This window comes from Gadus chalcogrammus, chromosome 21 (assembly GCF_026213295.1).
Source record: "Gadus chalcogrammus isolate NIFS_2021 chromosome 21, NIFS_Gcha_1.0, whole genome shotgun sequence".
NCBI lineage: Eukaryota > Metazoa > Chordata > Actinopteri > Gadiformes > Gadidae > Gadus > Gadus chalcogrammus.
This window is the reverse complement of record NC_079432.1, coordinates 17,494,659-17,512,543: the sequence shown is the minus strand read 5'-3', so window position 1 is coordinate 17,512,543 and position 17,885 is coordinate 17,494,659. Positions and strand designations below refer to the sequence as shown.

The 17,885-nt window shown below is 48.4% G+C and overlaps 1 protein-coding gene across 2 annotated transcripts in view; it reads right to left on the bottom strand.

The window, feature by feature from the left end:
• Nucleotides 1-2,597: 2,597 nt before the first annotated feature.
• fndc1 (fibronectin type III domain containing 1) overlaps nt 2,598-17,885 on the bottom strand; it is a 38,849-nt gene continuing 23,561 nt past the window's right edge. The window contains exons 11-22 of one of the 2 annotated variants that reach the window (XM_056581320.1): nt 17,769-17,881; nt 16,763-16,874; nt 16,258-16,650; nt 14,801-14,860; nt 13,545-13,688; nt 10,863-11,093; nt 9,151-9,259; nt 5,712-5,791; nt 5,258-5,287; nt 4,414-4,575; nt 3,980-4,102; nt 2,598-3,579 (exon numbers count right to left, since the gene is read on the bottom strand). In XM_056581320.1, the coding sequence (XP_056437295.1) occupies nt 3,464-3,579; nt 3,980-4,102; nt 4,414-4,575; nt 5,258-5,287; nt 5,712-5,791; nt 9,151-9,259; nt 10,863-11,093; nt 13,545-13,688; nt 14,801-14,860; nt 16,258-16,650; nt 16,763-16,874; nt 17,769-17,881 (1,673 nt within the window). In that variant the 3' untranslated portion in view covers nt 2,598-3,463. The remainder of the gene's footprint in view (nt 3,580-3,979; nt 4,103-4,413; nt 4,576-5,257; nt 5,288-5,711; nt 5,792-9,150; nt 9,260-10,862; nt 11,094-13,544; nt 13,689-14,800; nt 14,861-16,257; nt 16,651-16,762; nt 16,875-17,768; nt 17,882-17,885) is intronic. The other variant, XM_056581321.1, reaches the window with a different exon arrangement.

Below are 17,885 nucleotides of genomic sequence, written 5' to 3'. Positions count from 1 at the left end.
AACGGTGGAACCACTTCGGACTATTTCAAATAACGAGGTGTGTGTGTTTGTGTGTGTGTGTGCATGCACGTTTTCAGCCTCGCGAGGGTTTCAGTATGCTGTGAGGCTGATCTCCAACAATCCCCCCCGGTTACTCTGATCTCAGCCGTTGGCACGGTTTCCGAGCAGATGCGAAACTCACACAATCCACCGTTAAAGTGTCAGTGTTGTGAGTGTGTGGCGGGAACGGCAGATGATATGGGCTCAGTCTTAAGGAGACTAATGACGACTTCACTGAGGTCAGGCTCCCTGCTCTGTTTTTGGCGCGAGGCACACACTGAACACCCCGTTTCTTCTGACCCATCTAAAGTCTACATGCTGTTTTAATAGATGACTTGTTCTCAACAGTACAATAAGGGCTGTTTTGGTATTTATTGGTCTCAGTACAAACAGTTTAAACATAATTTTGATTTTGATTTTGCAAAAACATAAACGTATAAAGAAAATCTGTAAAAAATAACGCACAAGCCACGCACGCAAGCGCACGCACACACGTGGTCATTGTTTTCAGCAGAAAAGATAATACTCTATGGTCTTTCTGTTGGTTCCATGGTTTGGTTGAGCCAAGCAAATCCTTGCCTTTAGGAATATTGTTAACTTAGTGGTCTACAGCCACACAACCCACTGAGAAATACTGCATGGCCTGGGGAGACAACTGGCCTGGTAACTGTTCTGTTTGAAGCCACTAAAAATGCAAACATCCAGGGTGGTCCATTAGCACATCTTTATGAAAATGATCTCTCTCCTCTTCTCGTTTTCCATTCCTCTCCCTCCTCCCCTCCCATCCTCTCTTCTCCTCTATCCTCCCTTTACTGGCACATGAAGAGATTCAATTGAAATCATATCTCTATCTTTTGGGGTCAAACCAGAGTTTCACACGGGTGTGATGGTGGGGCCGGTGATGGTGGCGATGGTGGTGATGGTGGTGATGGTGGGGGCGGGTGATGGTGGTGATAGTGGTGATGGTGGTGATGGTGGTGATGGTGGTGATGGTGGTGATGGTGGTGATGGTGGTGATGGTGGTGATGGTGGTGATGGTGGGGGTGGTGATGGTGGTGATGGTGGTTGATGGTGGTGATGGGTGATGTGGTGATGGTGGTGATGGTGGTGATGGTGGTGTGGTGGCTGATGGTGGTGGTAGGGTGGTACCCAAACAAATATGTTGGAACGGTGTGTTGACACAGGGTCCATCCTTCCATTAGAGAAATAAACATTTCAGGTTCTTCTAGAGATCTCAGGGCCCTTTAGATCGCAACTGCCATGGCCCAACTCAGACGAAGCAATTCAACCGCAGGCCAGGCGCTGCAGGTTAGGAGAGGTTGCAGGGCCGATTGCAAAAGAACAAAAAGATTCACAGTAGATGACTACAGCCAAATGAGTTGGAGTGGAGTGGCCTGACTAACCCTTTGTTGCGTTCTTTATGAGACTCATTTATCATAAATCTGGACGTCTGTTTCCATCCTCCCATTGTCCTCAGCTCTGTCCCGGTCAGGGCTGCTGGAGCAAGGGGGCGGAGGGGGGGGGGGGGGGGGGGGGCAGGGAGACGAGGCCTTTTGCTACGGGTCATTGAGTCATTCTGGGAACTCTTAATAGCTGCGTTTTTTACATTTTCAAAACATTGGTTGATCCAAGATTTGTAGATTAGAAGCCCAACGCAACCCTTAACTGGATCAATGGTGCAGAACTATGGCTAGACATCAAACCAGAACCTAATAATGAACCACTTACCCTTTAATAAAAGCCATGCACATTCAAAATTCTTATATACTATTATAAAATAATGGATGAAGACTGGAGGCAGTCGGGCGATTGGCACCAACCTCCTAACGTCATGTGTGCTTCACCGTTATGATCGCCTCCTGTGGAGCACAAAAACACTCTGGGGCACCGCAGCCAGCCCCCCCCCCCCCCCCCCCCCAAAGAGCCTGATTGGATCCTTGGTCTTATTGACTCAGCCCAGCCTGTCCTATGCCCCCCGCCCCCCCCCCCGATAACCTGGATGCTAGTTCTTATTGACCCAGCCCCGCCAGTCCTAGTCCTGCTCTGACATAGTTTTTATATGAGCAACAATTTAGCCCTTTCTGTTTCTGGGAAAACATCGATCAATACGAAGCAGGCACCACCCAGAGGGTGTGGGGCTCAGTGTTGAGAGAGAGATCAGGGTTCTTGCCAACAACGTCCAAAGTGAATCCCCTCCCCATACTCCATTGTATTACACAAGTTATGGAGGTGGCTATGAAGTGAAGGATTTGCAGGACTTATAATACATATACTAAATGTATTAGCGAGCTGCCAATCTGTGTCATCCAGGATGACACAGAATCCTCTCTCTCTCTCTCCTCTCTTTCTTCACACCTGGGCCCGGTGTATCGTTCCCTTATGTGCTGGCTAAACTCTCCCCTCACTACCCCAGGCAGACTCTCAGGGCTCTCCTCTGTCAACGCCTCGGCTCTCCTCTCGCCTCCCACTTCTCCTGCGGGTGATCCCTGACGTGTCCCGTCGAGGTGGTTGCTATACCAACAAATAACCTTCTGATTCATGGCTCAGGATTCCGGCGGTTTCCATAGCATCCTTTATTTAGCCTCCCACAGTTCCTGAGCAAAAAAAAACATTTTTATTTATAATTTTTTTTCCTGAATACATACACTTTTTGTGTGCGGGCATCTGGTTCAAAATAAGCAACTAAAAGGATCTTCCAAAAAACACAATACCGGTTTTGTTTTCCATTCCATTACACTGTGAGATTAAAAATCAACTCATTTTGTCAACACTTATACACGCCTCAAATGCCAACGGGCATGGTGTATTCATCCTTCTTCTCAGTTTTGTTTGTGTTTCGTTGGTCCAAAGCGGCCCGTTTGAATGCTGGTGTGGATGGTGTGCCTTCTTTCTTTCTGATGAGATCAGATCTCCGGTTTGAGGGACCTGTCTGTTGAATAGTTGGGTAGTACAATAAAGACGCTTTCCGATCCGGAACACAAAAAGAGTTAAACCGAGCAAGAGCAACATGCTTCTTTTCCCCTCATATACAGACTGCTTAATATAACAAGTGCATTGTACATGACACACATTAGAGTTAGTTACTATATTCTTCTTCCTCTCAAGCTTGTTATTAGACTTGCCATAATGTCCTTTAGCAAAAAAAGTCAATGTTTTTGTTGACATTGGCACACAAGGTTGAGGGTTGAAATCCAGCAGGAGGTAGGGGCGCTGAGGAGCCCTCGGTTATTGACGTTCATCGCTGGAAACATCTCCTTCCTGTGCTCACCGCCTACTTCCTGTGATCACCACCTACTTCCTGTGATCACCGCCTCCTTCCTGTGATCCCCAACAGCTTCCTGGGATCCCCACCCACTTCCTGTGATCCTCACCCACTTCCTGGGATCCCAACCTCCTTCCTGTGATCCCGCCCCCCCTCCTGTGATCACCACTTCCCGGGAATGGGGACCCCGCACTCATACCAGCCCACAAAGGGGTGGGGGGTGCGTCTTCCGATGGTCCCGAACCGGACGGGCTCCTGTCGGTGGGAACGGTAGAATCCTGCAGCATGGAAAGAGATGACGATCACCGCAGAGGAGAGGGAATCGGAGAGAGGGATGTTGTCAGAAGTAACTATGGTAACACACATGGTGGAGTGGTGGAATATTTATGGCGGATCAGTTTCATGAACAGTCTCAAATAAGTTGGCAAGTGGCACACGTACTTTTGAGTCAATCAGAAGAAAATAATAGACCGCAATGACCCACCCCTGATCAATGATGGCACGGTTCCCCGGGGATACATGTAACTTGTCTTTTGGTCTTTTGCTATAGCTTATAAATCGAGATTATTCTTTTTTTATCTCACCGAATAACTTATTTGTATGGTTGCTGGCACTCAATCATACACAAATCCTAAAGTAAAAGGCATCAATCGTAGGGAGAGGGATGGATGTGCTCACCTTGAGCTGCTGGCAGTGCGTTGGACTGGTAGACGGGGCCCGTCCTTCCATCGAAGTACGAGTCCACGAACTGGCAGTGGTCCTCCCCCTGGCCGGACGTGTCTGCTATACTGTAGAACGGCTCTGGAAAGAACAGGGAGGAGGGGAGCAGTGAGGAGTCATAAACGTACTCGCTCCAAATGTTCCATTATGTAATGGAAGCTGAAATGTGACAATAAAATCAAATTGCTGAGGGAGAGAATTTGAGAGGGAGAAGAGAGAGAGCGAGAGAGGACATACAGGGACACAGTGAAAAGAGCTAAAGAGAGAGAGAGAAGGAAATAAAGAGAAGGGGGATGAGTTTAAGCAACAGTTGGTGATCGAGGCGGACACACGTAGATGCAGCTTTTAAGTAATATAAATATCTACAATCACAAAGATATTGATTGGTTTACCCCTCAGCCCCTCCCCCATGAAGATCTTGTATCGCAGGGAGTTGCAGAGGATCACTCCCACAAACTTCCTGTACCAGGTGCGCTTGACGTACTGGCTGCCCTTGCAGCCGCTGTGGGCGTGGTTATACTTGAAGGAGAAGGGAATCCAAATGGGCTCCCCACCTAGACAGAGAAGCCAGGGCGGTTGGTTGTGTGAGAAAACATTGAGCATTGAGTCAGACAGAACGTGAGCCCAGTATCCCCATCATTAATTAGGCTAGCCGCACTCTGACAGACGAATTAATGTCCAGTGATTTCAGTTTAAAAGCTCAGGGAGGAAAAAAATGCTTTCCGGCGCTCGCTTCCAAACATTGACAGATTACTCCGAACCCCGCTGCCACGCGCCGCTGTAGCCTGGGCAGCGCGGAGTCCTGTCGGTAGCGCGCAGCGACGCATGCTAGAGCTCAAGTTAAGAGGGGAGAGCAGGAGAGCGATGGGCCCGCCACGCCGTAAATCATCTTAATGCACTGCGCTCAGCGAGTGGAGCCGGCAAGACCTGCCAATGGCTGGAGGCGACCGGCGGGCTGAGAGACGGCACGTCACTCCATCACCGGGGCGGCACCGGCGGAGCCTGGGCTCCTGCGTGTACCGACGCCACCCTTCCAGCGCTGCTGCGACGCCACGGGTATTTGGGCCTCCAAAATGGCGTGCTTTATGCGAGGGGCGTCTGGCTATTACCATGATGGGGACTGGCTTGCTGCACAGATGGCCAGCTCTTCAGAAAGCTCAACACTGGATTCCATAGAAAATAAGCCACAAAAAAAAGGCAAACAGAGTTGAGCGATCGGCCAGGGGAGGCACTTACCAGGTGGTCTTTCAATGAGCAGGGGATCGTCTGAAAAGCAGCAAGCAGAGAGGGTGCAGGTTACTTGGTTTCCAGGGAGGAACTGCACCGTGTGACAGCGCCGTCAAAGTGCTGATGCGTTCACCTGGTTACGCATGGGAAAACGCTGACCCTGTCCTGTCTAATGCGCTGCGCAGCTGTGAGCCCGCTGCCCTGTGGCTGCGGAGCCTCACACTTTCATGGGAATGACTACTCATCAACCCATAAAGTCATCAGCACCTTTTATGTGTTGTGTACGACGACTACGTATGTGGCTGACACTCATGTTATTTGGCGCAGTCAAAGTAATGACTGCCAGAAGCTATGGTACATTTAGTTTGAGTTACTTTTTTAACATTGGTTCGCAAAGCACATCAATCTGACTAAATCAATGTGTCGTCTGCGACAGAGTGTGTGAAACGCACGGCACACACACCTGATTCGGTCACGTACGTGAGCGTTTCGCTCACAGGCCCCAAACCAAACACGTTCTTGGCCTGAACTTTGAAGTAGTACCTGAATTGGAAGTAGAAGAAACACACACAAACAGATGTCATTAGGGATTTAATGAGTTGGGACTAGGCTGTTAATATGACTCTCAGCCAGGGTTTTGTTTTGGCCGAAGGGCTATGAGATGAAAAATATTGATGACCAGAGCAGCTGACTTGGCGCATTGCACTCCTAGGGCCTGATTTAAGAGGGGCCCTTTCATTCTCATGAATCCAAAGCGAGCTGCGTTTGCAAAAAAATATCTCTGAGGCACATGTTGAACTTGGCCACAGCAAGCAGGAATTAGCCAATAGGAGATTAGTAACAAACAAGAGGCGAGGAAGGACTAGAAGGAGAACTCAAAGGTGCAGGGATTAGCGTTGGGGCGATGGGGACGACGGGATTGGAGGAGGGAGAGAGAGGGCGGGAAGGCGTGCACAGCAGGGAATTAGTGTCAGCGTGAGGGAGGCTTAACTATGGGATGCCAGGACAGCTGTCTGTAGCTCAGCTCTGTGAGTGTCTGGGAGCTTTGAAATCATGCGAAGGAACGATGAAATCCCATCAGATTAATAACACCATGATTGACTTCCTAATGGCGTTGGAGGCATTTTTCCAGTGTGTCTGTGTGCTTCAGTGTGTTTCTCAAGGCTCCATGGTCCCATACAGTAAGTTCATGGTCTATTCATTTCAATGAAAAAACTATTTAGCCAGACGATGACAGCAGGCCCGTGTCCAATAGGCACAGTGACGGGTCCAACCTATAAATATATAACACTCGAGAGTGACAAGAAACTTGAAAGAATTACAGAAAGGAGAGGTTGGGAGAAAGCAACATGATGAATGGAGTGGATAAAGAAATGAAGAACGACGGAGGAGCCAATTGGCATAAAGAAGTTGGAATGAAGAGCTATATATATATATCCACCATGCTTATCCCAATCAAGTTACTTAAACCCGACGCTATGATTACTTAAAACTTACAGAAGCTGAGGGGCAAGGTTGCATATTTCCAAATACTCATCCATGCACATATCATTTTTTATTCTGAAGTTATTTGCTTTCACCCGAAAGGAAATAGTCAAGCAAAGAGCCTGTGTGAGTTGATCTCGTGAGTAGGACGGTTTAAGCTTTCAAAGGAAACAGATCTTTGTGTGCGTGTGTGTGTGTTTGAATGTGCAGCTCTCACTACCAGATGCCTTAACCCTCTAAAGGAAAATGTCCTGACCTGTCCTATAAACCACTGTTTGTGATCCATGCATGCACGCATGCACGCACACACTAAAAACCAAGATCTAGAATAAAGAAAGAATATTTCAAGGACAAATTTGACATCCTACATGTACTTTACAACCTTTGGTTGCTGGCCTGTTGAAATATTCTAATTCTGAAAACATACACTTCCCATTTATACACACTTTTACCCTCTCTCACACACAAACACACACACACACACACACACACACACACACACACACACACACACACACACACACACACACACACACACACACACACACACACACACACACACACACACACACACACACACACACGCGCACACACGCGCGCACACACACACACACACAGACACACAGACACACAGACACACAATTTACCCTCACATAGACAGACACACACACACACACACACACACACACACACACACACACACACACACACACACACACACACACACACACACACACACACACACACACACGCACACACAGACAGACAGACAGACAGACAGACAGACAGACAGACAGACAGACAGACAGACAGACAGACAGACAGACAGACAGACAGACAGACAGACAGACAGACACACACACACTGTCACCACCGTCTTTTGCTCCTTGCTCAAAGGTCCCTCCATAAGATGAGCTCTGTGTCAGAGCACTTCAACCAGCGAGGGGTTGACCAGGTACAGCTCCAAAAGGGAACTCTTGGTCCAGGCCTCTGCCCCCAGTGAACCGTCTCACAAAGCCCCAGCAACATCACAAACCCCCATAAACACCGGGGCTTCCAGCTACGTTCTGCCCCATGAAGTCCCTCCAGCCGAGGTGCATTGTTATGTCATCCTAACAGTTGTTATGTTGTATTGTTCTATTGGATCGTTGTTATAGCATGAACCTGACAGCTCCGTGAGCTCAGCCGACTGGCACTCAGCCCAACCTCTCGTAGAGAGATGAACATCGTGGAGGAGCACTCTGTTTGTCATGTCATGTCAACCTCAACCGCTTATCCGGGGTCGGGTCGCTGGGCAGCAGCAAAAGCAGGGGCCCCAGACTTCTCTTTCCCCGGCCACATTGACCAGCTCCGACGGGGGGCATCCTCGAGGCGTTCCTAGGCCAGTGTTTGGACTAATCTCTCCCCCTAGTCCTGGGTATTCCCCGAGGCCCCCTCCCCACTGGTTCACCTGGCATCCTTAACAGATGAATCACCTCAACTGACTCCTTTCTAGGCAGAGGAGCAGTGGCTCTACTCCGAGTTCCTCACAGATGGCAGAGCTCTCACCCTATCCCTAAGGGAGATGCCAGCCACCCTCCTGGCAAAACCCATTTCAGACGCTTGTACCTGCTCTCTGTTTGTGTCTGATTTATCTCTGAGCGGCCAGCGGTACCCGTCTCTGGGTGAATTTACTTCGGTGTGCTTTGCTGAAAAGTTCATAGCACAGATTCTCCCCTCCGTTCTGTGAACAGACGGGCCAATCAGTGCCACCGCCTTGGCCAACCACATTTCTTCTCCTCATGAATACACATCTTCACCAAGGCCCCCGGCAACAGTCATTTTACTTAAAAAACCATGTGTGTTTCAAACCCACCAGGGCAAAACAAAGGTTTGTTGATACAGAGCGCTTAACGCAGTAAGCAGTCGGTATCTCCTCTGGCTCTCCCGGGCCCCATGACGGGAAGCATTTCCACGCTCATACTTTGAAAGCCATGACCCATAACTCTTGATAAACGGGTTCCGAAAACATGGCCCTCATAACCAAACGATGGAACCTTTTATTTTGTCGGTTGTGTGTCAGACGATGTTCGAGGTGTTTATGTTTCCAGGAGTGGGGAGGCTTTCCTAGGAAATCACATTTCAAGGCTGCTTTAAGAGCCGATCCTGGACCTGCTCTCGCTCTGCCAAGTGTGATTTACTTCACGTCGGTGTGGGCTTTTCCGTTCGTGTCGACAAGCATGACTATATCACTCCTGGCCTGCTCTGATATCGCAAGTGGAAACGTGTAGACGGCATAGAATACACACACACACACACACACACACACACACACACACACACACACACACACACACACACACACACACACACACACACACACACACACACACACACACACACACACACACACACACACACACACACACGTGCGTTACCTGGAGTTTGGTTTGAGGTTCTCCACTGCCAAGTGTGTCCCTTGTGAGTCCAGAGCGGCCCATCGGTTGTTGAGGACGTCGTCATAAGAAGCGCTGTGGACCATGTACCCTGCAGGGAGGCAGACCAGAGGGAAGGGTCAGGGTGAGTAGAGAGGGAGGGCAGGCAATGTTCTCTACTCACAGAGTTTAAATGGAGTTGATCTATGTCCATATACCAGAGGCAATATAATTGTGATATATTGAATTATTACTGTTTTTAAAGGCTGCTGTCCGTAGAAGTTATTGGTAACCCTGTAAGCCACTTCTATCCCCTTCCTTCCTTTATGATTGCATTCATTCAAGGTTTTATGTCTGTTCTCTGCACTCGATTTTGCAAAACAAACCCATTTTTCTCTTCTATTAGCCGAGGCAGAAAAACGCTTTTATTATTTCACCAATCATATCTCATCTCTAGACTGTCCTGTAGATTCTAGTTCAAACCCGTCTGCTCTGAGAGGTGTGGTGCCAACATAGCTTTGGGAAGGAAATGGGAGAAAGACACTGTCTCTCCATTTTGCATTCTTTCTACCTATATTCCACTTCCACACATGCATGCTGGGCGTGTTTGCGCATGCGTGCGTGTGTTTATTTCCTTTGTAGTTGGTGTACCCTTTTAAACCAGTCATTGTAATTACAAGTTCAGAAAGTAATGTCATTTTTTTTTTATTTAAACATTCAACCGTTTCAGCACTGAAGGCAACCTTCCATCTTCACCTCATCAGCCCACATCTCCATGACATCAACCAGCCTCTCCTGCTAGACTGCTCTCTTAATGTTTCAGACAGTTGTCGGCGTCTGCGAGGTAGTCATGTGATAGAGACAACTTTGGAAATATGTGGAAAACCCGATATGACAGAAGAGGAGGAAGAGTGAGAGAAGGGGAAAGCCTAGATGGCCAGATGAAACTAGCAACCTGGCAAGGATTCCATGCATGTTAACAATTGTAGCAAGATGCTAACTTTGTGATTTGTGATTTTCTTCTGACAATTATCTCAATAGAAACTTTTCACATTGGAGGTGAATGGATGGTTAACATTTTTTTTATGCATACCTTCTGCATCAGCAACAACCACTAGTTAAATTAAAAATGTTCCACATTTGATGCCAAGCCTCACCAATTCACCCATTTTGGAGGCTTCATAATTGTGAATTTGTATTCAATTGATAATTACCATATTAACCAAACAACGTTTTTTTCGTAGGATAGAAGGGCCATAATCACTTCTATCCTCTGAAACAAAGAGACGAGGAGGTAAGGAGGAAACCTACTACTCTAGGTGGTGTGTGTGTGTGTGTGTGTGTGTGTGTGTGTGGTGTGTGTGTGTGTGTGTGTGTGTGTGTGTGTGTGTGTGTGTGTGTGTGTGTGTGTGTGTGTGTGCGTGAGAGAGAGCAGGACGTTTTTATTCAACTTTGATAGCACCATGGGGACCCCATTCCAAGGGTTTAATGCAGTTCAGTTTTTTAGCTCCATAATTTATTTACCATGGACGGAGGAAAACATAAATACCAGTGCAGATTCTCCCCATGTGATGACCCATGTGGGGTCGCTTGGCGACGCATCACTGATGATCCATGGAGCCAGGGCAGAGATATTCACAGGTTCACAGGTTTTTTCCTGGTTAACACTTTATTATTCTAGATGTGCGTTAAAGGGTTTCCTGCTGCACACGTACCTGACACCATGTCATCCTTCAAGGGGCGGGCCCAGTCCAGGATGACGAACGAGTGGCAGCCCTCCATGGCGACCACCGTGATGTTGTGCGGCTTGTTCTTGGGGGGCTGTCTGTGATTGGCTATGTCCTTGTCCATCAACTGGCCCAGGATGTCCACCTGCAGGTATTCCAGGGCCTCGGTCAGGGAGCAGGGGGCCCCGGGGTCCTTCTGGATGTAATTCATGTAGGGGGCTGAGACGGGCAGTGGGGGAAATAGAGTTTTTTACTTTGTTGCGTATAGATATTATTTTATTTACTTTATGTGTATGGGTATATTGAGGGTACATTTAGATAAAATTCACTTAAAAACATTTTGGAAAACACAGAAACTGAAGTTAAAATATTTGTTTGACAATGCCTTGCTTGTGAAAACTCAATGTGTGAACATTGAATTCACACAATACTAATTCCACAAAGCGTCTTCTTACAATTACATTTAGGGCATTTAGCAGACGCTTTTATCTAAAGTGACTCACAACAAGTAGATTTTTGTCAGAAGAAGGAGCAACAACAATATATCTCTGTCGCTACAGCAAGGACGTTCATAGAACCAAGTGCCAGAGGCTAATCCTTAGTAGTCCCTCTGTGTGATTTAAATAGGGCAGAGTCAAGGCCTAGTGCGGGCTAGGAGGAGGTAGAAGAAGGTCAAACGGAGGGGCACGGGGCCAGGGGCATAATGCAGAGCATGTCGACCCGTCCACTCGCATGCAACGGAGAGCTCAGGGTGAGATATCAGGAGAGCTCATAAACAGGAGAGAGGAATTCTATTTTTCCTGCCAACGTGGATATTCTCCATTCTGCTGAAACTCAGTCTTACTGTAGTTCTTATTTTTTGTTCATGTCAGCTGAGGATCGGGGACGACGGGGGAGGTTGGGGGAGGAAGGGGGAGAGTTGTAATTGGTTTCAGATCGAGGCGACCCTTCGCTTCTGTTCTGTTTGGAGGACGGTGGGGTTTGTACCGAGACAGATGGCTGCCATGAGCTGGGCTTTTGTAATTGTTTTGCTGTTGCTACAGGCTGTCTGGAAACATCCTCGCTCATGTCACGGTTATTAATGTACCTCATTAAAAGCCAGAGAATACAGAGGGAGAGACTTTATCTAGACTGATGGTCCATGTTCCCTTAACTTAATGACATCCCAATAAGCACCCGATCCTATCTACAAATCTACATCACGATCGTCATTCACTCCTGCCACCATATCCAGCCGTTCCTTTATTGTGATGGAACAGATAAGAACCTTTTCCCCTCCGTCTAGGGAAAGCGTTGTTGATGCAGCCGGTCGAGGTGAGAGCGTGCACTGACGTCCAAAGCCAGCCCATATAGGCAGTAAAACAGACAATTGGAGGCCAGTGTGTCTGGCCAGGGCTTGGCTATGTCCTCAGTCAACCTGGCCTCTCTCGTACCCAGGCAGTGGGAAGGACTGAAGCTATTTAGGAAAAAGAAGCCCTATGTTTTGAGGGATAATGAAGCCATAATAAGGCCTTCATGTAATAAGTTGAAGGATTCAGTCCAACTCCTGATGTGTGCGTGCGTATCAATTTCTCCTTCAGGTGTGAAGAATGTGTTTTGCCGGAGTGTGTGTGTGTGTGTGACTGTGCATGCGGCATGTATTGATTTCACCCGGAGGTGTGACGAAGAATGTGCCTTCGCTACGGTTGGATCATTCATTTTGAGCGCCGGCCCACGTAACGAGTCCTATCAGCCTTCTGTCAAACAGCCGCCATCCCCGGTCGACACCCTGCTCCTAACAGCCTGCACGTGACGGGCCAGCACGCTGTCCACACCCGCTGTGGAGCACCAGCGGTGGGGGACTAACCTATGTCAGCATCATGTCAACAGTGGCTCTACAACCCATGCAGAACCGCGATGGGAGATGTCTAATCATCTGTGTAATGCGTGCAACCCCTTGTGGTTCACACCTCGGCTTATCCAGACCCCCTTCATGTGGGGGTCCCAGCACACGGGCCTCCTGGATTGCTTTGATTCACACGGTTACACTGCTGCACCATCTGGCCTGACGTGGTTATCCAGCCACTATGTTACTGCAGGGGTGTTTGTAATCTTTTTGATTGTCGTCCCGCAAGCAAAGCGCCGAAACGGACGACATGCTCTGACCTCAGTGATCAGAGGCTGCCAAGTCTGGTTGGAGTAAATCAGCGCCGCCCGGCAGGCAGGCAGAGGGAACGTATTTATAACCTGCTGGTTCTGGGAGCCAAGCTGAGAGGGTCCTGAATGCGTTATCCTCCCTCGTTATGCAGCCAAGAGAGACTTGTCAACACACACACGTGTGAACTCACTGACACACAAAGGCACGCACACTGCACTCATCCATAACCATGAACACGAAACACACTCCCGGGATAATTGCTTCTTTTAGTAGGCTAAAACCATATATGGGCAATCTGACTTCAAAGTCGAGGAGTTGGAACGTCATGTTAAAATATTTCCAGATCTCAATATCTAATCTAATATATCTTTCTCACGCCTCTCTTCATCCTCTTTAGATTTGAGAAAAACTCTCAAGAAACCTTTCTTTCCACAGAAGGACAACCTTATTATTGTTGAGGTCAAAGTACATCAAGCAACCCACACCTGTATAGTACGTCAACACTCACGCATGGTCATTGGTCATGGGCGTACCTGTGAACCGTTTCTTCCCTGTGAGATCCAGCGCAGAGGAGGGCTTCCTGTTGACGTGCCCTGGCAGGGCTGGGTGTTCTTGCGGGGGGCTGGTGGTGGTGATGGCGGGGCGGGGCCGCAGTGTAGTCGGGATCAGGAACTCGTCTAGAAACAACAGGTCTCTGTGAGCGTTTCCCAGACCCGGGACGACCCAATAACACAACAGCACGCCATCGCTCAGAACCCTCTGCGACTGCCGCCACTGTGGCGGAGATTAAACGCTTGTCATATTTTCTTAATGCATCGTGGAACAACTGTGTGATATCATTGGAAGTGACCCCCTTTTTTAGTTTGATGGTCTACTCTTGTGTAATGTTTTGCTTTCCACATTTTCCATTTGGAATGGGAAATGGGCAGGAGCAGGAGATGGGGGGGGGGGGGGGGGGGGGGGAGGTTGATGACGTCAAGCCATTGTGCAACCTAGTTCAGTAGAGCCAGAGCTGCAGTCTGACAGCCGCAGAGGGACTTGGTGAGTGAGACTCAATGAGTCCCTTCCCCTCCAACACGTCAGACCTACCTGCAGGTGGGGGCCGCGACCTGACACTCATTATCCACACACTGCAAGTTGCCAAACACACACAGCCCTACAGAGCATGCATACTCACAAGGCGCATCATGCCACGACACGCTGCACACACACCACCATGTGCTACTTATGATCAACAGCAGAGAATATTGACAATGTCCCCATGTGAATATGTATTTTCTGACGGTACTAAAAACTGTAAACAAACAACTGCAAAATAAGAGAAATGCTAACAATGCAACTGTGAGATACTTTAACACAGATATATGCACGGCTGAGGCAGGCTTCCCATTCAGTCACTATCATATCCAGCCAATGTGATTGGTCCACTGCCACTACCAAAACAACATCACCAGAACCCAGAGCGAGACATCGGGGGGCCCGGCAGGCCAGGCGAATCTCCCAGGGTTAGTCATGCAGCTGGAGGAGCAGGAATGCTCCAGGTTTACAGGGAGACCGAGAGACATTGAAAACAGTCAGGGACCTAAGCCCCACAGAGAGAGAGAGAGAGAGAGAGAGAGAGAGAGAGAGAGAGAGAGAGAGAGAGAGAGAGAGAGAGAGAGAGAGAGAGAGAGAGAGAGAGAGGAGGGTGACCATGGCTAAACTTTCAACAGGCGATTCAAAACAACAGAAATTGTCTGGCAGACACATTTGCGGCGATTAGGTCGGTTTGTAGCCATACTGCCAATACCTTGCTCAAGAGCTAAAGCGTCTGTAAGCTTGTTGTCGGACTCCATCCCGGACGACTCCTCTGTCACGGAAGAAGCACAAGCTACAGGTTCAGAGATCCAGGTGTGTGTTTGGTTGTGCTATGGTGCACTCACACACAAAGATACTCAACAAATGCAAGAGAAATAGAGCGCATGAAAATAAGCGTTCAGGATACACACACTAACAGGCATGTGCACACATACACACAGAACATATATATTTTTAAATACACTATATATGTCTGTTATATAACAGCTATTGTATATAACAGTGTTAAATCTAAGTCAAATGTTACGAGTAAAATGTCTACTGGTTGTCATATTTATAGTTTACAAGGAGATGTCTCTCCAGTGACAGGCGTTGGTTAAGGTTGTCCGTTCCGCTTGTTGGATGAAAAACATGTTTGCAGAATGAAGGGGGGAAATATATTAGGATAGTTCGATTTGCCTTTGAAGAACACCAAATCACGGCGCCGATGTGTGTGTGTGTGTGTGTGTGTGTGTGTGTGTGTGTGTGTGTGTGTGCGTGGCCGTGTGCATGTTTCCATATCCAACTAACACAAACAGCAGTGTGTGTCACTCCAGGAGTGTTTGAAAAGAAGTATCATTCACCGACCGCAGCCATGCTGCTGACTCTACATGCCCTTGGGGTCTCTCTCTCTCTCTTTCTCTCTCTCTCACACACAAACACACACACACACACACACACACACACAGATATACACACACACAGCCACATACACACACAGGCGCATACACCCACACACACACCCACACACACACACACACCCACACCCACACCCACACCCACACCCACACCCACACCCACACCACACCCACACACACACACACACACACACACACACACACACACATAGGCACACACACACACACACACACCACACACACACACACACACACACACACACCACACACACACACACACACACACACACACACACACACATACACACACACACACACATAGGCACACAACCACATACATGCACACAGACATACAGACACACAGACACACAAACACACACGCACAAACAAAACCACACAAACACACACGCACACATCACACACAGACGTAGACAACACAGTAGACAACACCACACCACATATACACGCACACACATAAAAACACATATAAACACACTCACACACAAACTCCCAAACACAGAACAGATCACACAAAGTGATCAAACGAACTGACAACACATACATCTGCTGAGAGGAGCTGGATTTGACAAACAACACAACAATAGACTTTTCTGTCTCCTAAAATACCATCTCTGCTACCACTAGCTAACATCAGAAGGCAGTAAAGAGAAGCTCATTGGAGGTATACTGTATTGAATGCACATTCGGTGGGACCAATCAACCATGCTTTCTCTCTGCCAGCGTCCTGCGTCCTGATGGGCGTATGGCTCACCCTCTGGATAGCAGTCCAGGATCCCCTCTGGATCGAGGGCCGGGTAACCGTACTCGTCGGTCTTAGAAAAGGTACCAGGCGGGCAGGTGGGGTAGGGCTGCATGGTGGTGCCATCCTCTAAGAACCACTCTGGGGTTGTCGGAACCCTGACGGTGGTTGTGGTGGTGGTGGTGGCGGGGGTGGTGGTGGTGGTGGTGGGGGCTCTGGTGGTGGTGGTGGTGGTGGTGGTGGGGGCTCTGGTGGTGGTCCGATGGTGGGGTCGGTCCAGGCCGAGCACAGGCTTCCCGCCCACCGTCAGAACCTTGTCCTTGGGGTTGACCACGGGCTGACCGTCCCGCCCCTGGCCGAACAGAGCCAGGCCCTCCTGGTTCACCAGGGGACTGCCCTCCAGGTCTGGGGGCCCAGGGGGTGGATGGGCATGAGGAGGAGGAAGAGGCCTTGGTGAAGGTTTCTGGGGTTAAGTGTGCGTCCTAATCTAATGAAAAGCAGTGGGAGTTGTGCTCACCAAAGATGGTGCGTCCATCGTCCCCAAGGACCACTCTCCTGGGCCGTCCCTGAGAGTCCTGCAGGGCCTTCCCCTCCTCGTTCATCAGGAGACCTTTGTCTAGGTCCACAACCTGAGGAAGAATGCACAGGTTAAAAATCCAATATAGGGTTAATAATTGTATTCGGTGGTACGACTAGAACAGGGTTACATGCCTGTATGTTAGAAATAGCCTTCCCCTTATTATTCTCCCACTGTTCATTTCTGCAAATCTCAGCATCTTTCCAAAACGGTCTGTTTTGTATCATGTCGCTTTAAGGCCCGCCTCCTGAGTAGCCCAGTCTGCTGTGATTGGTCAGCACTCCGACTCTATTGCGCTCGTCGAACCCTTTGTGCGCGTGTCGTTAAATTCACACTCATACGTAAAACATGCATACATACGTCATATAACAGTCTAAAGCAAAGGGAAAAGTCGATAAGCATGATATCACTCCTTTAACACCTCTCAAAAAACAATGGACAATTTATTTGCAACATTAACCACGTCTCTAGAATGCTGTAGAATAAATCTCCTCGTGTGATCGTTGCTCTCAGTCTCGTAAAAATCTGGATGTGAGGGACTAATGCAGATAAGGGTTGTAGAAAGTATGCCGGAATTGAGCTTGAATGCTGCGACCGTAATCTGCAGCACTGCAATGTAATCCTAAAGGGTAATGTGATCAATGTATGTCCTCTAAAAGAGCTGGTTTGTGCCACTGCCGATGTTAATCGTCAAAGTAAAAAACACACCATGATCTGAGGCGCACGCTTTTTTTTTCTCTGTGAATCAGACATTTCAAAATGCAGTTTATATCTTTGCTTCAATGAGTGACTTGAGTTCCATCTGCTTTTAAGGGTAACATTTCTACCAGAGTGTGTTTGCTTTAGATGAGCACTTTTCCTTTGGTTAGGAATGCCGCGACTACTCTGCGCCAGTTTCATTGGCTCGTGAACCTGGTGAATAATATTTGGAATGAGCTTCACTTACCCATTTCTTTCCATCAGGGCCAGTAATTAACCTGCGGCGAGCCCTGCTGTCTAGCTCCGATGTGGAGGACTCTTTATCCTGGGACGTGCTGAGATTTGGGCGGCCATTTTTGTCTAA